Source organism: Mrakia frigida (genome assembly GCF_051309035.1).
Source record: "Mrakia frigida strain ATCC 22029 unplaced genomic scaffold BDY24scaffold_12, whole genome shotgun sequence".
NCBI classification, from domain to species: domain Eukaryota; kingdom Fungi; phylum Basidiomycota; class Tremellomycetes; order Cystofilobasidiales; family Mrakiaceae; genus Mrakia; species Mrakia frigida.
This window is the reverse complement of record NW_027481269.1, coordinates 127,576-147,852: the sequence shown is the minus strand read 5'-3', so window position 1 is coordinate 147,852 and position 20,277 is coordinate 127,576. Positions and strand designations below refer to the sequence as shown.

The 20,277-nt window shown below is 54.0% G+C and overlaps 6 protein-coding genes across 6 annotated transcripts; 3 read left to right on the top strand and 3 right to left on the bottom strand.

The window, feature by feature from the left end:
- Positions 1-42: 42 nt before the first annotated feature.
- On the top strand, positions 43-2,100 carry UBC12 (NEDD8-conjugating protein UBC12). Its single transcript, XM_076640068.1, has 9 exons — positions 43-174; positions 309-390; positions 599-694; positions 1,043-1,131; positions 1,233-1,280; positions 1,323-1,325; positions 1,452-1,493; positions 1,580-1,634; positions 1,705-2,100. The coding sequence occupies exons 1-9, from the start codon at positions 166-168 to the stop codon at positions 1,812-1,814; spliced, it is 534 nt and encodes a 177-aa protein (XP_076497367.1). The 5' UTR covers positions 43-165; the 3' UTR covers positions 1,815-2,100.
- Positions 2,101-2,315: 215 nt separating this feature from the next.
- Positions 2,316-3,355, top strand: BDY24DRAFT_406686 (RidA family protein; the record flags this gene model as incomplete). Its single annotated transcript, XM_076642718.1, has 7 exons — positions 2,316-2,352; positions 2,446-2,537; positions 2,691-2,726; positions 2,827-2,900; positions 2,999-3,053; positions 3,154-3,231; positions 3,332-3,355. 7 exons carry the CDS (start codon positions 2,316-2,318, stop codon positions 3,353-3,355), a joined length of 396 nt encoding a protein of 131 aa, XP_076497366.1.
- A 3,402-nt stretch (positions 3,356-6,757) lies between these two features.
- On the top strand, positions 6,758-11,842 carry BDY24DRAFT_440658 (uncharacterized protein; the record flags this gene model as incomplete). The annotated part of the gene is made up of 14 exons (XM_076644543.1): positions 6,758-6,866; positions 7,011-7,266; positions 7,353-7,578; positions 7,656-7,851; positions 7,947-8,217; positions 8,303-8,461; positions 8,530-8,593; positions 8,682-8,977; positions 9,049-9,216; positions 9,288-9,294; positions 9,371-10,428; positions 10,532-11,055; positions 11,144-11,290; positions 11,374-11,842. Coding segments are annotated over 14 exons (3,859 nt in total), but the record flags the coding sequence as incomplete, so codon positions are not given.
- Positions 11,843-11,937: 95 nt separating this feature from the next.
- On the bottom strand, positions 11,938-14,390 carry BDY24DRAFT_386167 (phosphatase PAP2 family protein). Its single transcript, XM_076640067.1, has 10 exons — positions 14,323-14,390; positions 13,988-14,191; positions 13,854-13,869; positions 13,655-13,750; positions 13,469-13,561; positions 13,288-13,393; positions 13,066-13,151; positions 12,838-12,991; positions 12,677-12,757; positions 11,938-12,606 (listed from the first exon to the last, which is right to left on the bottom strand). The coding sequence occupies exons 2-10, from the start codon at positions 14,176-14,178 to the stop codon at positions 12,029-12,031; spliced, it is 1,401 nt and encodes a 466-aa protein (XP_076497364.1). The 5' UTR covers positions 14,179-14,191; positions 14,323-14,390; the 3' UTR covers positions 11,938-12,028.
- A 367-nt stretch (positions 14,391-14,757) lies between these two features.
- BDY24DRAFT_414418 (glycosyltransferase) lies at positions 14,758-17,843 on the bottom strand (the record flags this gene model as incomplete). The annotated part of the gene is made up of 16 exons (XM_076643308.1): positions 14,758-14,790; positions 14,868-14,956; positions 15,084-15,276; positions 15,375-15,452; positions 15,566-15,610; positions 15,675-15,805; positions 15,885-15,976; positions 16,062-16,085; positions 16,162-16,234; positions 16,326-16,404; positions 16,500-16,530; positions 16,622-16,635; positions 16,718-16,733; positions 16,815-17,151; positions 17,291-17,580; positions 17,761-17,843. 16 exons carry the CDS (start codon positions 17,841-17,843, stop codon positions 14,758-14,760), a joined length of 1,608 nt encoding a protein of 535 aa, XP_076497363.1.
- Positions 17,844-18,304: 461 nt separating this feature from the next.
- Positions 18,305-20,194, bottom strand: BDY24DRAFT_440655 (putative adipose-regulatory protein-domain-containing protein). Its single transcript, XM_076644542.1, has 5 exons — positions 19,905-20,194; positions 19,687-19,811; positions 19,204-19,603; positions 18,588-19,101; positions 18,305-18,501 (listed from the first exon to the last, which is right to left on the bottom strand). The coding sequence occupies exons 1-5, from the start codon at positions 20,171-20,173 to the stop codon at positions 18,403-18,405; spliced, it is 1,407 nt and encodes a 468-aa protein (XP_076497362.1). The 5' UTR covers positions 20,174-20,194; the 3' UTR covers positions 18,305-18,402.
- Between the last annotated feature and the right edge of the window lie 83 nt (positions 20,195-20,277).

The following is a 20,277-nucleotide window of genomic DNA, read 5'->3' as shown; positions in this document are numbered from 1 at the left end:
CTGTCTCTGAACATTTTCCGCTCTCCACAAAAGAAGGGGCGACGTCGGACGACCCTCCACCCCTCCTCCCCTTTCCTCCTTCCTCCCAAACCACGACCTTCTCCTTCTTCCACCCAACCCAACCCCCTCCCCAACCCAACCCATCTCAAACACCTTTCGCCCAAGATGATGAAGGTGAATCCTCGCTCATCTTCAACTCCTCCTCAGTCTATGTTCCATTCTAGGAAGCAGAGAGAAGGCAAGAAGGGAGAAGAGAAAGAAGGCGAATCGAAGCTGACCATCCTCCCTTCTCCTTCCTTCTCTTCCAGATCTGGTCCATGAAGAAGGATTCCGAAGCTACCGCCAAGAAGAAGCCTAAGGTCAACGCTGCTCAGTTGAGGGTTCAGAAGGGTGAGTTTCAAACGCCTTTCAAGGGAAGGAGAGAGGAGCAAAGAGAGAAGGGGAAGGAGGACGAGGTGGCGAGGAGGAGACGACCGCTTCTTTTCGCCCGTTCTCGTGCTCTTCATCTCCTGGTCGAAGCTTTCTTGGACAGACGTAGATAGAGAGCGCTTTGCTGACCTTACTCTTGTGGTGCTTGTTTATGTTCGTGGCTCTTTAGACATCACCGAGTTGGACCTTCCCACCAACATCAAGACCATCTTCCCCGACCCTGCTGATATCCTCAACTTCGAGTTGACCATCGATCCTGACGAGGGTGAGTCCGTCTTATATCGGACGTGAGCTGGTGCTGAAGGTTGAGAGCAGGGGATGTCCAGAAGAGCTGAAGAGAGGGAGGGAGAGAGGAGGTGGAGGGAGGGTTTGGAGCTGGCTGAAGGAGAAGGGTTCCTTTGCGACCTTCGTGACTTTCTTGGAGTGCGTACAGCTTCGGAAGTCTTCTGAAGCTCTGGAAGACTGAAGAGGATCTCAGTCCGCTCGAAGAAGTCCTTTGGCCTGGCAGGAAACGGGGTGTCGAGGCTCTCAGCTTTCATCGAAGCTCGCACTCCTTCTCCCTTCCCTTCCTTTCTCCCAAGCTGACCTTTGCCCTCCTCTCTTCCCTTCGCAGGAATGTACAAGAACGGACACTTCAAGTTCACCTTCAACATCAACGCCAACTACCCTCACGAGCCTCCCAAAGTTCGGTGCACCCAGAAGGTCAGTTCTCCTCTCCTGTCCCCCTGCTTGCCTCGTTGAGCTCACGACTTCGAGCCTGAGGCTGACTCGACTCTCTTCTCTTTCGTCTCTCCTTCTTGTAGATCTACCACCCCAACATCGATCTCGAGGGAGCCGTCTGTTTGAACTTGGTGAGTCGCCTTCCAGGTTGAGCAGCGAAAGGAGATTCAAACCTCATGACTGACCTTCGATCTCCCTCCTCTTCCTCCTTCGCCCAGCTCGTAAGCTTCCTTCTGTCACGAACTCTTGATCCTCTTCTCGACGAGTTCTGACTTGCGACTTTTTCTCCTTCGATCAATCAGCGAGAAGACTGGAAGCCTGTGCTCAACCTGAACGCCATCATGGTGAGCTCCTCGTCTCCTTCCCTCTCTCCGTTTACTCCCCGTGCTCTTCCACTGACTGTTCCACCTCGACGTCTTCTCTTCTACAGATCGGACTCCAATACCTCTTCCTCGAACCCAACGCCGATGACCCTCTGAACAAGGGTTCGTTATTTTATCTCTTCGTCTTCCGACGCGTCGCCGCTGACCTCCCTCTTCTTTCCTTCTCGTGCAGACGCCGCCAAGGAGCTCCGAACGAACCGAGAAGTCTTTGCTCAGAACGTCAAGTACTCGATGGCCGGTCGTGCAGTCAAGGGAGAGACGTTCGACCGTGTTCAGAAGTAGAGGAAGAGAGACGGCTGGCTGCCTTTGGACTGCCTCTTTAGATCTCTCTCGCTCGCTCGCTCGCTTTTGCTTTTATGTTTCTCGTTCACGACCCCTACTACTACACTCTTCTGCATCTGGGCTGTTTTTACCATCCTATCAACCACCCATCTTTCGTATAGCCTCCTTTCTCGAGTCGTTTGGCTCGACCGACCCTTGACAACGAGCCCTCCCCCCCTTCTTTCTTCATTCACGCCTTTTCTTTGTTTTTTCGCTTTCACGATACCAAAACTTCGTTCCCTCATCATCACCTAGTCATCCTCGAGAGTCTAAAAGCGCTGCTATCTTCTCCCATCTTCTCATCGGACTCTCCCTCCGTCTGCTTTCCTCCCTCCCTTCCCTCCCAACGAATTCCGACTCCCCTCCCTTCAACTTGACTCGCCGTTTTCCTTTTCAATGACCACCATCCTCAAACGCCTCTCTTCTCCCACCACTTTCACTTCAGCCAGACTCCTCCGAACCATGTCCTCCGCTCCTTACACCGTTGTCTCTACTCCTGGTGAGCCGCCACATCCGAGCTCAAGTTTCGCAAGAGGGAGAGATGGAACGAAGCTGACCTTCCTCCCTTCTTTTCTTCCTTCTTGTCTCCAAGACGCCCCTGCTGCCATCGGACCTTACGTTCAGAGCGTCAAGTACGGAGGATTGGCTTACCTCAGTGGTTGTATCCCTTTGGATCCCAAGTCCGTGAGTTCACTCGCCTGAACGAAGCAAAGAAGGAGGGAGGGAAGGGAGGAGGAAGAGGAGATGGCCGTTCGCACGCACCTCTTGCCTACTTTCCCTCTTCCCTCAGTCTACCGTCAAGCTGACCCTTTGGTGCATATCTTTGATTTAAAACAGATGACCGTCGTCCCAGGAGCTATCGAGGAGCAATCCGTTCGTCCTCCACTCCCCTGTTCCGCAATTCAGCCCGCCCTTCTCTCTTCACTTCGAGCTCACCGTTTTCCCTTCCCTTCTTCGTTCTCGTCGTAAACAGAACCAAGTCTTCCTCAACTTGGCTGCTGTTCTCAAGGCCGCTGGGTCTAGTCCCGCTCAGGTTTTGAAGACTACGTGAGTTTCTCTCGACTTTCTGAGCTTCGCATCAGACGTCCGACGTTCTTCAGCCCTCCCTCGAGAGCTCACCTTTCCGTTTCTCGTTTCGTTCGCAGCGTCTTCCTCAAGTCCATGGACGACTTCATTGCTTTCAACGGGATTTACGCTAAGGTTTATCTTCCCCTCCAGCTTCCAACCCGACCCAGTCTCGTATTCGTTCGAGCTCAAGCTGACCTTCGTTTTCTATTCGTTCCCGACGCGTTTGTTGCAGTTCTTCGGCGAGACCAAGCCCGCTCGATCGTGTGTGGAGGTCGCTAGATTGCCCAAGGACGTTCTCGTTGAGGTCGAGGTGAGTCTTTGAACGCGCTTATGGAGGAGGGAAGGGGAAGGGAGAGGGGAGGGAAGAGAGATCTGAACTGACCACGCTTCGTGCTTTGATTCGACAACAGTGCATCGCTGTTACCAGCGATTGAATTAGAGGAGGAGATAGTAAGCTTTAGATGGATGGAAGTTCAAGTTCCCTGGTCGTTGGGATTGATGTGAGAGAGGACCCGAGAGGAGGGACGTGACGTTGAGAGCTCCGTATATGTGCTGGCCAGGACGCAGATGCGAGGGCTGATGTCAGTTTGGCACGTCTGAAAGTCATCGTTGTTCTGTAGATTCAGAAACGGATGGCGGTTGCGTCGCTGCGTTCCTCGACTGGTTTGTTCGCTCGCAGGCTCGAGCGAATCACAGGGTTCCGTGCTCGAACCCTCTCGTAGGATTCCTCTCCAAGCTTACAGAGTGGAAGTATTCTCTACAGGTCATCCCCTTCAAGAGGTCGTGCGAGTGGGTGGCAGCGGCTTCGAAGAACCCCTCGACCTGTTTTCGTCCCCTCCTTTTTCGCAAATCCCTCTTCCGAGTTTCAGATGTGATCTCCCCGTCTCTTCTCTGGTATTTAGACGATAAAGTTCGGGATCTTCAGCTCAGGCCCTACAACCCAAGTTGTGTCGCCAGTGGAGAATCGACGTTGAGTCGGTGACTCGACGCGTCGGATATCATGCTTCTCATCAGCTTCCAACTTCGGACTCCTTGCTCTTCGTCTCACATCAAGGGAACGTGCAGATGTCTCGGACGGTTCTGTAACCTCAAGGGGAGAACAGGAGACGAGAAGCTCATGAAGGGAGATTTTCTCCCCGCAGACCCCGATCGTCCTTCAATCTACACTCGCTCCCTTTCATCCTTCGCTCGAGCGGCTCTCTCTTATCTCGTGGATTCGCAGCTTTTCTAAATCTTTGCTCTTCCTGGTTCCGACAGCTTCAGCGCTCGGCAGATTTTCAAGGGTACAGGCTAGATAGTCCTTTTCGACTCGCTCACAGGCTCGACGCGTCTCGACGACACGCCACCGACCGAACCCTTCGCGCTTCCCGGACCCTTCTTTCCCTTCGACCAACACTCTCCCTCTCCATTCTCGGCCGCTCCAGCCCTCTTTTCGCCAGCGGCTCCTGTTGACCTCTGAACCACTTCCTTCGTCTCCGCTTCTTTTCCAAACTCCCACTTTCGAGAGCCCTCGACGACTCCCTCCCACTCTCCTTTACCATCTTCTGTGTGCCACCCTCAAGCGCTAGCCTTTCGCCCAAACTTCCGCTTGCACCCTCTGTTCACCCACGAAACTCTCACACTGCATTAACCGCCCTCCGACCTCGCTTCCTTCAGAAAAATGTCGACCACCCCGCTCGTCTCACGAGGAATCGGTGGTCTCTGGGAGGGAAACCCTGAGTTGTACGTCGGCGGGCTCTTCCTTGGTACTGTGATTGATAACCTACTCTTTGGAGTCCTGATGATAGAGGTCAGTCAGTTTGGGGGGACTTTCAGCTCTCCTTCCTCTTCTCGGTTCCTTGTGAGCGCAGTGTTGACCTCTCTTCCTTTTCTTTCCTCTTCAGACCTGGACCTACTTGTTCGTTCCTTTTATGCTTCAGTTGCCCCGTCCAGCTTGCTGATCTTCATCTACTGATCTACAGTCACTGGTTTCGAGGAGATCGACTCAAGTTCAAGGCCCTCGTCTGGGGCGTTTTTCTCTTGAACGCGTTCGTCCTCATTTCTCCTCTCCTCCCCTTTGTTCGAAGCCAGCGCGTATCCTTCCGTTTCGACGAACTGAATGATCGCCTTCAACTCTGTCTATAGAATCCAAACCGGAGTCACCGTCGTATACGCGTTCATCGTCTTCATAAAAGAGACTGGGAACTGGGAAACGATCGTCTCTCACGGTGCGTGCGAGATGACGGGACTCAATTACTCGACCATTCTTTTAAACTGATCCTAGTTCTCTCATTACAGTCAACGTCGAGTTTGAGATCATTCTGATGCTCGAAGCTCTCTGTACCTCGTGAGTTGATCGCTCTTTCGCCTCCCGACGCGTTCACTGGTTAACGAAGAGCGACTTCGGGGATCCATCTTTAGCAGAACTTAAGGTGAGCTGACCATGTTTCTTTGGTTAACTCCCCAGAGCTGCGCAGGTGTTCTTCCTCGAACGAGCCTACAAGATTTCGAAGAAGAATCGTTACGTTTTGGGATTCTGCTCTCTCACCATCCTCGGCGGTCTCGCTCTTGGACTGGGAGCTGCGATTGCCACGATTACTCAACCAACCGGAGATAGTGTAAGTGTTCTCAACTTTTCTGAAGCTGTGACGATCAATCTTCGACAGCTGAGGAGAGATGAAGTCGAGCTGACATTTTGCTGCTCTTTTTGTTCAGGTCGACTTCTCCACTTTCGCCGTCCTGACGAATTTGATCATCTCTTGGAAAGCTGTCACCGGCCTGACTGATGTCGTTCTCACTTTCACGAGTAAGCCACCATCTCAATCGTCGACGTCGAGTCGTCGCGTCTTCAGCCCTGATCTCTTTCTCCTTCCTGTTCAGTCGTCTGGTTCCTCATCAACTCCAAGAGCGGTTGGGCTCGAACAGACAGTACTGTCACATCTCTCATTCGGTTCAGTGAGTTCACATCGATATCATGGCTCCAAAGGAAATCCCTTTCTGACGTTTCTCCTCCCTTTCCAGCTTGCGAGGCCCAAGTGCTCCCTTTGATCGCTGGGCTCTTCTTCCTAGGAGCCTACGTCTGGAACGCCAACTCGAATCTCTGCCTCATAGGATCCTTCGCGGAGACAAAACTTTCGGCGATTTCGGTAACCTACGTCTTGAACAGCCGTCAGTCCGGCGACGCGTCGAATTATTCCTTCGCGAAGCTCACTACCGTTTTTCTCTTCCTTCTCGCTTTTTAGGAGGTAAGCTTAGACACGACTGGAATGGAACGGATCGATCTACTGAACGAGGAACCTCTGGGAACGCGACAACGAAGGGAGGAGGACGAGGAGTCACCGTTTTCACCGAGACCCAGATCCACGCGAGTCCTTTCTCTCCCTTTGTCTTTGATTCAGACATAGCTGACTCTACTGTTTGCCCCTCTCTTTCGTAGACTTCGAACCCTGGATCCGACGACAGACGAGAGATTGACGCTCAAACTCGTTCGAACCGACACGAAGCCGATGGGATCTCTCTCGAATCGTTCGAGCAGGAGGATGCGATGAAGAGAGCTGAGGAGGCTGCTTCGAGCGAGGCTTATCTTGCTACTCTCGCAAGAGGACCTTTCGCGAGTGAGGTCTCGTTCGCTGGGACGGCGAGGACGAACGAGTCGGGGATGAATTTGGTTCCGGATAACAGAGGTTCGCTGTACCGAGAGTAGATTTCCTTGATTTGGGATGGTTAGGCTTTGTCGATAAATTATCCGCTTTTTCTGTTTAGGGAACAGCTGAGTCGGGAGGAAAAGGAGAAGGAGAAAAAGAGCTTAAGGAAGAGGAGGAACGGTCGAGCTTCGTCTCTTTCCCTCCACCCTCCACCATGGAAGATCCTCCTTCCCGTTCTCACCCTCTTCAGAGTCTTCAAGGCTATGCTCTCTTACACATCTGCATGGATTCGGAACACTGGACGAGATCTACAGCCAATCAGGTCAATATACAACAACCGAGAGAGGAGCGAGGTCGCCACCTTTGCCTTCCTTCCCTCCATCTCCCCTTTCTTTCCTCTTTCTTTCCCCTTGCTGACTCGTACCTTCTTTTCTTCTTTCACCCTTTCCCTTTAACCTTCTATCAGGTTCTAACGGATGCTCTCGAACCCATCTCTCTCTCGCACTACCCCGAGACGTTCCTCCCTCCTCCCGAAGACGTCGACCAAATCCCTCTCCTCTTCGAAGACTGGAAACGAAAAGATCTCCTCGCCAAAGACGGAGAGTTCTTCTCAGAGACGTGGGAAATCAAGAAGGACGCTCTCGAGTGGATGAAGGCAACCAAGAAGGCAGCAGCAGAAGCAGGGAGGAAGTTTGCGAGAGGGAAGCTTCTATGCGTCGAAGGTGAGCTCGACCTCTCCTTTCCTCCTCCCTCCTCCTCCTCTTCCCTACGCCTTCGTTGACGAAGTATATGCTTACCCTCGACGAAGTACTTCTCTTCCTAGGCCCCTTCGTCCCTTCCATCCCTCTCCCTCTCTCTCCCATCCTCACTCGTCGAGCCCTCAGAGAAACTCCTCGCATCACCGACGTGAACTTCGTCGACCCGAAGCTCCCAACCAACCTCTCTCAACTCAAGCATCCTCACCTCCTCCAGCCCATCCTGTCCGAAGAGTTCAAGGACGAATTCATCGATCTTGTATCGGAAGACGACGTTCTGTGAGTCTCTTCCCTTCCTCCCTTTACGAGGAGTTCAACATCGTCGCTGACTCGATCCTCTTCTTCATGCCTCACAGCGACATCCGACCCAAGCTCAACGCCGAAGAAGTTCAGCAAGTCGCAGCTCTTCTCTCTTCGATTCCTCTCCCCAAGAAGAAGGAGAAGAAGAAGAACCCGATCATCGTCACGGCTGAGGAGAGAAGGAGGTCGAATGCTCAAGTCCTGGACGCGAGTTGGGGAGAGAAGTCTCTATCCGTGAGAGAGGAGATGAGAGTGAGTGTATCAGAACTTCCTTTCCTCGCTTTTCAAGACCTCTCTTTCGTCCGAAACAACTCCTGACCTTCCTTCTCTCCCTTGCCTCCCTTCAGGAGCGATGCAGGTCCATGTCGCCCCCCATCTTCCCTCGTCGACTCGATTCCAGCTACCACAGATCCGACATGAACGCTTCCCCTTCCTCTCAACTCGACAAGAAGTCTCGACCTCCTGCTACCATGGGCGAACTCTCCACTAAACTCACGGTCGCTTCGGCTATCTTCCAACCTCCTCTCTACGACGCGACGACGGGACGGCTGGTCGAGGAGCAGAAGCTCGAGGAAATGGAGGACGATCCTTTCGATATGCAGGACCTCGACATGTTCCGTGAGTCAATCCATCACTTTTTGACACGCATATACGCGGTTTTCTCGTCAAGGTCTGACCTTCGCTTCCTCCTTCTTGCTCGCAGAGAAAGCGCCGGCCATGCCCTCAGATCTCAGACTCTCTCCACCTTCGAGCAGTACTGGAGTGGATCCTTTCGACTATGGAGCCTACCTCGTCTCGAGCTCACCGGAAGGACAGGACCTCGACGTGGAGGACAGCAGCGATTCGGCTTGGTCAGACATGGGTGAGCTTGACGTCTCATCCATCCTCTTCGGCCTCTGACTCTGATTCACCTCTCTTCATACTTTCCAGAGCCTCCTGAGTTTCCTCGAATGGATACCATCGAAGCCAGACGAGGAGATGACAAGCTTGCACCGTGAGTCGACGTCTGCTCGATTGTCCCCGACGCGTCTTCGAGCTCCAGCTGACTCTTTGCCCCCTCTCCTCCCCCTCTCCTCCTCCAGACCTTCGAGCCTTCGACAAGCAGTCTCGAAAGTCCTTGGTCAAACCGACCCTTTCGCTCCCGATGCTCTCGGTCAGCTTCTCATCGAAAACATCGGCGACACATCACCTTCAGCTCGAATCGCCTCTCCTTCCCTCGTCGGCCAGCCTTCCTCCCAGTCCGAGAATCCATCTGCTGGAGATCACGTTCTCGAGGCCTTGTCTCTTCTTCCTGGTGGGAAAGAAGAGGTCGGGAAAGAAGCTGAGAGCTGGATCGAACGAGAGGAGTGGGACCAAAACGCGGCTCATCATCTCGAAGGTCGGTCGCGTCTTGTTGCCCTCTTTTTTCGAACTCGAAGCTGACAGAATCTCCCGCTCTTTCTCGTGCAGTTCCAAGCCTTCCTGCTGGACGAACTTACTTCATCGACAAGCTATCCTCGTACCCATCGTCATCAAAGGATCTCGTTCTTCCTCGCCAGACGAAACTAGCTGATGTCGGCGAGACGGACTGGAGACTCTCGTCGTTGATTGGAACTCAGTCGCTGTCTCTCGAGGTTCGTCTACTTATTACGCTTCAACACGAACTCCGTTACTGATTGGAACCTTTTTGCTGAGGCTTCTCCAGCTTCCTTGGAGGTAAGACGCCTGGAATCTTCCTCCTCTCGACGCGTCGTGTTCGACGTGGCGCTTCCACTAACATCGCGTCTTTCAGACCCTTCTTGAACACCTATCCCGAGGACGTCGTTCTACCTATCGACTCCTTCCTCGCACCAGAATCGGACGAAGCAGCCCAGGCCGAACTCCTTCTCAAATCGCACTCGGATCTCGTCCATGCTACTCCCCTCGACTCTTCTCTTCTCATCTACCTTCTCCCTTCAGCAACCTCGACCGATTGGACCCTTCGAAAAGGAACTCTCGAAGACGAGGACGACATCATCATCTACACGAGGAAGGAGACGATCATCAAGCAGCAGCAACAGAGCAGCAGGAAGAGGTCATTCGATCAAGTCGAGGATTCGGTCGTCGAAGAGGAAGCTCACGTCGCTGCTGGATCGAAGGATCGAGTCGAGGAAGAGACGACCATTCGAACGGAGATCCGAGTTCCCAGGGGTCCCCCGACGAAGAAAAGACTCTCAGCCATCGACGAGGAATCGGATCGCGACGAACAGCTGCCGATGGAAGGGGTGTCGTTCCTCAGCTCTCCCGCCACTTCTCCTCCTCGTCCACCGGTCACCAAACCTGCTCGAACTCATCCTCTCCCAGCTTCCGTCGAGGAAGAACCAGACCTTCCCATGGACGACGAATCTGCCTCTTCACCTCCCCTCGAACCTCAGCTTCAACCTCTCGAACCTCAACCTGCCCTCGAACCTCGACCTCTCGAACCACCTCCTGCTGATCATCATCGCGACGAACTCGACGATCTCTTCGGAGACGAACTTCAGCCACCCAAAGCCGGCGCTTCGAACGGATCAGCGCTCACTCACTTCCTTTCCAGTCGAGGGAAGGCCTTCGAGACCAGGCAGGCGCCTCCTTCTCCTCCATCAACTCAGTCTCAGGCTTCACTGCCATCGTATCTTCTAGGACAGACGGAGGATCCCAAAGAAGCTCCCGCCGCTGCCATCTTCGAGGACAAAACTACTTCACCTCCAAATCTCCCCGAGTTTGAGCTGGCATGGGTCGCTGGAGGAGTCGAACCAGGAGCTCACGGGAAAGCATCGCCTCCCGTCCTTCACGTCGTTTCAGGACAGAGGCTGCTTCAGAACCGATCTGGTGAGTGCTCCTTTCTATCTTTCACTTTTTGACAGTTCCTCTTCCGATCTGAGCTGACTCTCGCTCTCCCTTCTTCCCTCCTTTTTGCTCTGGTCGCGTCCAGCTTCGAAATCCCTTCGAGATTCTCTCGTCCTCGCTCACCATCGAAGCCACGATCTCCTCTCTTCCTCCTCCTCCTCCTCGAACACCTTCGGAATCGACGTGCTCATCGGAGCTCTCGCTGGGATCATCATCACTCCTCTTCGAACGACGGGAGCCAACATCAAGGATCTTCTCGAATTCTTCCCTTCCCTCAAGTTCAAACTCGATCGTCTCTTCGTCCTCCTCGTCATTCCGGAGCGAAGCGATATCGACCATTGGACGGCGCCGGTCAAGACGGCCGTTGGGAAACTTCGAAGAGGAATCGCAATGCTTGATCTTGGAGGAGGAGAGGGAGAGGAAGCGGGAGGAGGAGGACGAGAGTTGGTCGTAAAGGTTGGGTGGGCTGGCGAGAAGGAGTTGGGAAGGTTGATCAGGGGGTTGGTTTTGGGAGAAGTGGATGCTGGGTCAGGGAGAGGTGGGGAGGAGAGTTGGACGGGGAGTTGGTTGGGTGCGAAGGAAGAAGAGGAGACGGACGAGTGGGAAGAGGTGAGTCGAGTTTCGTCTCTCTTTCCCTGCGTCGATTGACCTAGAACTGACGACATCCTCCATTCCTTTCTCTCTACCTCATTTCCAGGATGAAGCCAACTTCTCCGAGATCGAAATGCTCAACCCCTTCTCAGCAGCCGCTCTCCTCTCGCTCGTTTCTCCCGCCGAGTTCCTCGCCCTCTCCGACGAAACTCGAGTCGAGATGTTCAGCAGTCTTCTCGGAGAAGGTCGAATCGTGAGCCCAGCTACCGGATCTGTCAATCGTTTCTTTCCGAAGCCAATGCTGACTTTTCTCCGTCTTTCTCACCCTCGACTCAGTTGCGACTCAACAGCCTCCTCTCCTCTCGACGCGCCGAACTTCAATCCAGCGAATCCCACTCATCGCCCTCTTCACTCCCACCGTCCTCTCCTCCCACCGGCTACGGCCCTCTCAATCTTCCCGAACTCGGACTCGGACTCGGACGAATGTCGAGCGACGACGGAAGACTCGTTGGATACTCAGATCCTGACGGAATGGACGAGCCTCATCGATACCGACGACACCACTCTCTCTCGGCCATCGACGAGCTCGAGGAACAGGAGATGGGAGACGATGGATTTGGTGGTGGGAGTAGGAGTTATTCGGTTGAGCAGCAGCACTACGGGTGGAGCGGAGGAGGGGGAGGAGAGGAACAGATCAGGGATGTTTACGATTGAGGAAAGAGAGAAGGAGGAGATCTTGCATTGGATTTGGTGTTTTGACGTCGTTGATTGTTCTTTGCATGTTCGAATGATGAGGAGTTGTTCCCGTTTGGTCTGGGCTGTTGAAAGCGGACGAGGCTCGACGCGTCGAACTCATTCCGCTCTAAATTCTTGCGTTCTTCCCTCCCGGCGGACGAGGTATTGAAGAGTGTTAAGATATCCATCGTGTGTAAGACATTTGTAAGCAGAATGTAGCTAGAAATCGATACAGCAGCAAGCCCAAGGGAAGAAACTAAACGACTCCCGCCCCTCTCTGAACCTCGAGCTCCTCCTGTCGAGCTCCTCCCAAACCGTGGTGATGTCCCGAGGCCTCTTGACGCTGAGCTCCTCCTACTCCGTGATGCTGGTGGCCGATACCGTGCCCTCCTCCGTTCGTCAACCCCGATCCAACTCCTCCTGCCAATCCTCCCGCTCCCGCTCCCAAAGCCCTCTCTCCTGACCTCAGCGCGTCTCCAGGTGCCCCGCTGTCTCCAACACCGTGTCCCCATCCTCCCTCTCGAGAAAAGGGAGCGTCGTAGCCTCGTCCGACGGTCGAGGATTGCTGGTGCTGGTGCTGTTCGTTCTTCTCGTTGATGAGACCTCCAGTGGATCCGTTCGATTCGAGGGCGAGATCAGGAGCGGTGGAGTTGAGGGAGTAAGGGAATCGAGCAAAGGTTCCTCCGGCAGGGTGGTGAAGGAAGAGGGAGGTTCGCTTGCTGAGAAGGATGTGGTTGAATCGGAAATCCCAGACCGACGCAAAGCATTGTCTGTAGGAGACGAAGGCCGTTGCAGTTCCGATGGTGATTCCGGCTGCGACGTCCCACCAGTGATCTTTGGAGGTTCGATGATAGAGACGCGTTAGTTTAAGAGTCAAGGACGAAAAAGCGAGAACTCGACTCACGGAACTTGTCGATGGTGAGAGCTCCTCCGATCAAGACGACACCGAGGAGAGGAGCGAAGAAGAAGATCTGCTTCCAGTAGGCTGAAGAAGAGAAGGAGTGGGAGGACGAAAGGTCAGCCAGTGCTCCGTTGCGTGATCTGAGGGGGAGAAGGAAAACGGACCTGGTCTGTAGTCGGACATGACTTTCATCTGGGCGTTGATGTAGAGCGAAAGGAAGACGAAACCAGCAGCGGCGGCAGTCGAGTGACCTGAAGGGAAAGACTCGAGGGAGTCATTGATCTCCTTCTCATCTCCAGTGCAGACGTCGCGTTGGTACTGTCAGAGAAACGCGAAGCGGCGAGCAGTCAGTTGGTCGCGTCGTGCTCTCGAACCGGAGAAGTAGCACCCACCATGATGTTCCCGAACCCGTTTCCCTTGGGAACGTCTCCGGGAAGAATGTTGGGCTTGCAGACCTCGAGGAAGTGAGGTCGGAAACCTGGAGGAGAAGGAAGAGGTCAGGGAAGGTCGACGGTAGGCTCGTCCCAGCCGTCCTCCCTTTCGGGCGGAAGGAAGAAAGAGCGGCTGGGACGAGCCTAGGTCGACGGATCCAACGCGTCTCCATTCCAACTCACCTCCGATGAGCGTCTTGAGGAAGACCTGGAAGACGGCGGCGGTAATCAGGGACTGAACGAGAGCCATAGTAGTGGCTGTAAGCATGTGAATACTCTTGTGTCGGATCTGAACGAGAAGAAACGAAGGCGAGAAGTCAGCTCGAGAAGAAACACGAGTCCGCCGTTTCGAAAGCGGACGTACTTGGAAGAGAGCGATAAAGACGAAGGGAACCAAGAACGCCAAAGCGGCGGCGAGTAGAATAGGGACGACTTCCTTCCTCATGGGGTAAGCGTACTGCGGAAGATCAACAACAGAAACGCGTCAGAAGAGCCGAGGAAGCGAAGGCAGAGAGCTGTGGTTTTTCAACAGCTTTATCCGTCAACTCACCTCAGGGTAAACGATCTGGCCATCTTCGAAGTAGATAGGGAAACTCCTGGAAGGAGCAGGAGGAGATTCGTAGAGTCCGAGACCGAGAGCTCCCATCTGACGACGAGCAATGCGAAAAGGCAAAACAAGGTCAGCTTTTTCGCTCCCCCTCCCGATTCGTATCATCGCTGACCCTCCGAAAGAAACAAGAGAGGCATACCAAAGCCATCGTGATGCTAGCAAACCGAAACATCGAAACAAGGTCGTCAGATCATGTCAACAACCCCTTCCCCTCTTCTCCCCTCTTTCCGCTCTCCCCTAGTACCCCTCTCCTCTTCAGAATCTTCGACTCACAGATCAGGTCCCCAAAGCCTTATCCACTGCCCAAAGCTGAACTTCTCATGCCCTCCCAAACCTCCCTTCCCTCTCGTAGGAGCAGCCGTCGTCTGATCAGCGTTGACCGTTCGACCCGTTCCAGCCTCCGAGGGAGCGACGCTGTTGGCGGTGGAGGGAAGCGTCTCCTTGTTCTTTCGACCGAAGACCATTTTTGCAGATGTTCTGAGGCACGAGCAAAGAGGAGGGAGAGGAAGGGAGGAAGGAGGGAAGAAAGGAGGTCAGGATCGAGCTGCGAAGAAGAGGGACAGCGAGAAAGCTCACGAGGGGACGAAGGCGAGAGAGGGAAGACTTACTACTAGGGGAGAAGAGTAAACGAGGTCGAGAGGAAGGTGGTCGTTGTTGGAGGTCAGGAGTTGACAAGAAGGAAGGATTTCAGAGCTACAAAACCGGCCCCAAAGTGACGCGTGAGTTGACATCTTCAGGGGAGGAAGGTGTTATTTTTGGACGGTTCGACTTTCTCCTGCATGGAACCAACAAGAACCAAACAAGATCCTGGTGAGCTTTTGCGTCGTTTCTATGAGCTGCTACTGACTTCGAGGTAAAGAGCGAAAGAAAGGAAGGGAGGAAGGTGACTCACGAACCAAATCTCGAGAACCTCGACGCGTCTTCTCTCCTCCCGTCTCCCCGTCTCTCTTTCTCTCGTTTCCTTCGAGCAGATGATACATAGTAGAGCAGAAAACGAACGACTAACGTAATACAGTAAGATGTTCCAATCCAAAAGATATCCCTCAATGAGCACGATCATAAGTTCCTTCCTCTCCCTGCGAGTCAAAACGAAAACGAAAACGAAAACGAAGGTCAGTTCGAGGCGACGACAAGAGAAGGGTTGCAGACTCACCATCCAAGCCAAAGGAGAACACCAAGGTGGTCGATAAGCGTTCTCGCCAGCCCAGTACTGCCTGCATCTAAGTGAGAAGCCTCGTCCGTCTGCACAGAAACGAAACACATGAAAATGAGGAGTCAGAGGACGCGTTTCTCTTTCTCCCTCTCCCACTCCTTCTCTTCGTCTCTTTTGTTCGGAGAACAGACGAAAAGGAGGACCGAGCAAACTCACAATCATACCCCCTCCAGCCCTTCTTGCTGTACCCCTCCCAGAGCTTCAGCATCCCCTCGACTTTGGCTCCGTTCGTCAGGTGCGCTCGAGCGTAGGCGAAGGCGAGCATGGCTTTCCGTTGGAGTTCCTCGGGGTCTTGGAGGGCGAGGTCAATGGCGGCGTTGATTCGTTCGATGGACCAGGTTGGTTTGAGCTGAAGGGTTGGACGATAGAGGCGGGGGAGGAGAAGGGAGAGTGAGCTCGAGGGGAGGGAACCGAGAGACAAACGAGGAGCGACGGAAACGAGCTTACCTCGATGACAAACTGCTTCAGTTCCACTTCCTGATCCGTTGGGATGTCCGTCGCTACTACACAGCCACTCAGGAAAGCCTTTCGAAAGGAAAGGGGAGGCAAGTCAGCAACGCGTCTCTTCTTCCCTCTCTTCCCTCCATCCCTCCCTCCTCGCCTTGTCTTTCTCCCTTCGAACCATTTCATAGACTCACCTGAGCATACTTTCGAATCAACTTCCTCTCCAGCGACGCGTCGAACTGAAAATCAAGAGCGAAATCAGCTTTCACTCGAACGAAAAGAGGAAGGTCGAATCGGACTCACCACACAAATCTTCGTCTCCCTCATCGCCCCAGCGAACCCTCCCCTCAGCTCCAAATGCTTCGCTAACAGCGGGGAGTTCTCCTCGTACCACTCTGGAGCTTCCGAAGGAGCTTGGGAGTTGACCGTGTAGCCTGCAGCGGACGAACGGGTAGAGGGAGAAAGAGGTCAGTTCAAGGGAGAGGCAGGGAACGAAGGGTGTGCGAATCTCACCAGGATGTTGATACCACTTAATGAAAGTCTGCTTGTTGCGAACGGCGTTGGTGACGGTGGTTCGGATTGGGTAGAAGGATCCGTCGAAGCCGCTTAATGAGAGACGCAAGGAAGGAAGAGATAAGTCGAGGAACCGAAAGAAGGAGGAAAGGCAAAGAAGAAGCGGGCGAGACTCACAAGCCTTGAGCGTCGACGGTTTTCCTGAAGAAAACGAAGGCACAAAAGGAAGGGATCAGCACGACTGGAGGACGAGGGAGGGGACGAAAGGTCGACGCACATATCCCAGCTCTTCAAAGGGAAATAATCCCATCGGTTTGCCGAGTCGGAAGAGACTCCAAAGAGCTGCATCTCTGTGAAGTTGAAGGTCAAGGAGCCAAGGTCAACGAACGAACGAGGACGCGTCCTAGAGAACCAAGAGGCAGCGCGAGAGAGGCCACCTACCCATCTCAGGGAACCGAGACTTGATCCTCGCATGATCAAACATGTCTACCAGCTCATGGGCGTACTTCACGACGGTGATCTGATGAAAGGAAGGACGCGTTGAAGGAACGAAAGGAAAGTCAGCTCTCGAAGAGGGATCGAACGTGAAAGGAAAGAAGAGAAAGTAGGGCTCACGTTCAGATGGGGAGCATACCACTTGTTGATGCTGCAACACAATAAAACATCATAAAACAACGAGATAATTTCGTCAACCTCGGTCGAGAAGGAAAAGCAAGACCCGCGGGCTGGTTGCTCACCAATCGTCCGAGTGCTGCGAAGAGAGAACAAAGGGAGAGGAGATAAGGCGGTCAGAGCGAGCTCACCGACAGGTGGTAGAGTCAGAGAACACGCACACAATCCCCAAGTTGTCTAGAAAAGGAGACAAAAGCACAAAGAGGAAGAGGTCAGCTCTTGCCTCGACGCGTCTTCCTTCTCTCTCCCAAAACTCACTGAGCAAACAACGTCCCACACCCAGGGTTATCCACCAACGGATCCTTCACCTTGAAGATATCTGAAATCGTCCATACCAGATCGTAGAACCCACATCCAACGCCTCTTTCCACTTTCTTGTCCTCCTCGTCCAGGTCGACGAGCTCTCGTTCTCCCGCTCCCTCTCCCTGCCCGTCCTTCCTCCTCCGATTCCTGAGGTTCTCCGAGATGGACAAGGTCTTGGACCAACCCTTCCAACCTGGTCCCCAGACGTCTGTTTCGACGTAAGGATGGTCGTAGGCAGCAGATATGAGCTCGGGAGTGTGGGTGTTCATTCGGGTGAGGTAGTCTTTGAAGTCTGGGAGGAGAGAGAGGATCAGCAAAGAAACGGAGGATCAGCGGTTGGTTCTCCTCTTTTGTTAGCTCGAGCAGCTAGCTCGTATATAACAAGCTAGCTCTCTCTGTATATTAGATGAAGGAAGCAAAGAAAGACTCACCGACCAAAAACAAAACCCTAACCTTGCCTCCCTCTCCTCTCCCCGGCCACCCTCCCTTCTTGATCAACCCTGTCCGTTCGGCATCCCAATCCCATCTACTCCTCCCACTTCCACCTTGGAACCACTCTCGAGCATCCTTCCAGCCCCTGCTCGGTAGATTCCCTTCCACATCCAGCTCCAGAAAAGATATCTCCTGCTCGACTCGAAAGAGCGAGCTCGCAACGTCCCTCCCGAGGAGAAGCACGCTCCCTGCTAAGAGACCCGCTGAGAGGAGGAGGAAGAACCGATTGCTGCGGGAGGAGTGAGCGGAAGGGCGACGATGGCGGTGTTGGTGATGCGAATGGGTGGAGGGCGAGGGGAAAAGGGAGGAAGAAGAAGAAGAGGAGGAGGAGGAGGAGGGGAGGAAGGAGCTCAAGAGAGAGAGGAAGCCTAACGAGCTCGGAGGCGAGCGAGGACGAGAGGACGGGGACGGAGGTGTAACAGGTGGCGAAGGAGGAGGAGGTCCGTAGGGTTTACTGCTGCTGGAGGAGAACGTCGGCAGAGGGGGTTGCATACCGAACGAGGATGGCGGTTGGAAGAGCAAGAAGGAAGGAGGTTTGAGCTTTGGGACATTTGGTCGGTTGAGGTTTACTGCCGAGTTTCTTGGCGGTTTCGGCGGTATATCTATAGATAAAATCCTCGAAAGATCGTTTTCTTTGAGGGAGATTTTTTTCGTGCGAGAGAAAAGAACGAGGGAAGGGCTGAAAACAAGAGGAGGAAAGGCCAAGGGAGAGAGGGAGGAGGAAAGGAAAGGCGGGTCGGGTGTTTTCTCAGGGTGACGTTGGTCTCTCTCGGAAAGGAGCTCGACCGAGGTCGAGATGAAGATTTTCTCGAGTCGAGGGAAGGGGAGAGCAGGCTGTTGTCGATGGACTTGGAGACCTTTTAGGGGAGAGGACAGCGGGTTTGAAGCTCGAGGGACGAGCACACGACCAAGCGATCTCGACGCGTCGTCGTTTCGAACGAGACAGGGCCAAAGAATCGTAAAGTGGTCATTAAAATCGAGAGAGAGAAAACGTACGTAGAGTAAGGATAGAACGTAAGCCAAGCTGGCGAGAGGAAGGACGGCGACCGTCTCAAGACCTCGAAGGTCGAGTCGACGCGCTCGACCCAGAAGGAGCCGACGACCTCGAGGTCGAAGCTCCCCAAGATCGGTGGGAGGGAGTAGTTCCGGACTGAGGGAGAACAAACAAACGAAAAACATCAGAGTCAGCTCAAGCCAGACCTCCAAAAGAACAAGAAAAACCGTCTCGAGACTCACTCCTCCAAGCAAACTCCTCGCCTCCTCCCCGTCCTCCTCGTCCTCCCTCTTCACCTCCACCGCCCTCCCTCCCGCCGTCTCCTCCCCACTCGAAACCTCCTCCTCCTCCCTCTGGAGTTCCTCCAACCTCTCCCTCTCTTCCTCCTCCCTCAACCTCCCGGCTTCCAAACCTTTCAACCTGTCCCATTCCTCCTCCTCTTCCTCCTCCTCCTGCTTGAGCATCCTCTCCTCTTCCGAACTGTCCATCAACCCATGGGCACCTCCTTCGCCGGTGATGTCGCCCATGCCTCGAGGAAGCTGAGCTGCCCATTCTCGCTCGCGCGCTCGGGAGAGGTTGAGTTTCGGGGAAGGAGGGAGAGGCGAAGGGGCTGAGGGAGTGGAAGAGGTGGTGAGCGTTGTTGGAGAGGTGGGCGAGAGGAGGTAGAAGGCGAGGAGAGAGAAGAAGAGCGTCGTGAGGAGGGAGGTGGTAGTGAAGGTGAGGAGGGAGAGGAGAGGATGGTGTGCTAGGAGAGCTCTGGAGAGGCGAAAGAGAAAGGAAGAGGAGTGAGCTTCCGAACGCGTCGTCGTTTCTTCGAGACGAGTCGAGATCGAAGAAACAGAGAGAAGAGAAACGAACCTGATCCCACTAAGCTTCCCAACGATCCTAACCTTCCCTCCAAGAGTAACGACCTCCCTCCCACTCCCACCGTTCTTGCCATCGCCCAAACTCTTCCACAAGTCCTCCCTTCCGACCCAAACCCTGACCATCTTGACCGTCTCTGCAGCCTTCTTCGAGCTGGGTACGAGGACGACTCCATCGAGCATCTTGAGGGTGATGGTCTTCTTGGGCGTGTGGAAGACGAGAGAGAGGAGGTTGAAGGGAGAGAGGGGAGGGAGAGCGGCGAGGAGGGTCGGCAGGGTGGAGCTGTAGAGGGCGGGAGGAGGAGAGAGAGCCGAGTACGAGGGCGAGGGTCTGCCCTTGATGAGAGGGAGGGAAGAGAAGGAGGGCAGAAGGGAGAGGTGGACCATGAAGTTGCCTGAGAATTGTATAGAAGGAGAAGAAGAAAGGAAAAGTTAGCTGGGACGAGCTCAATCACATGGGAGGGAGAGGGGAGCTGACCGAGATTGACGTTGGATCTTGTTACAGGGAGGGTCAGATCAACGTAAACGTCGTAGGCTTGATTCTCAGTGAAGCGAGAAACATCAGGGAGAGAGATCAGAGAGTGAGGAGGAGAAGAAGGAGTTCTACAGAGAGAGAAACAAAGAGAGAAACAAGAGGGTCAGCCGTCATCGTCCCTCTGAGCTCCTCCTCCTTCTTCCCTGTTATAGAAGACGTACCCGTAGTGCAGCTGCATGTTCCCTTCCCACCCTGAGACCTTCCCCCAGCTGAACCATAGAACTCCGTAACCTCCAGCGCTGACGACCAAGGATGCGATTCCGAGGAGGGAGAGAAGAGCGAGTCGAAGGAGGTTGAGGTGCGTTCGTTTCGAGGTGACGACTCGAGTGGCGAAATCCATGGGAGAGTACAAGAAAGAGAGGAAGGAAGGTGGATCGGGAGGGGTGTAGGGGGACGAGGTCCCTAGTTTGCGAGCTTTCGAAGTCGACATGGCAAAGAGAAACGGGCGGGTGGAGGGTGGGAGGAAGGGAGCGGAAAGAAGTGAGCTTGCGAGCAACCCTCTTGTTTCAACCGACGCCTTCCTCGTCTTCCATA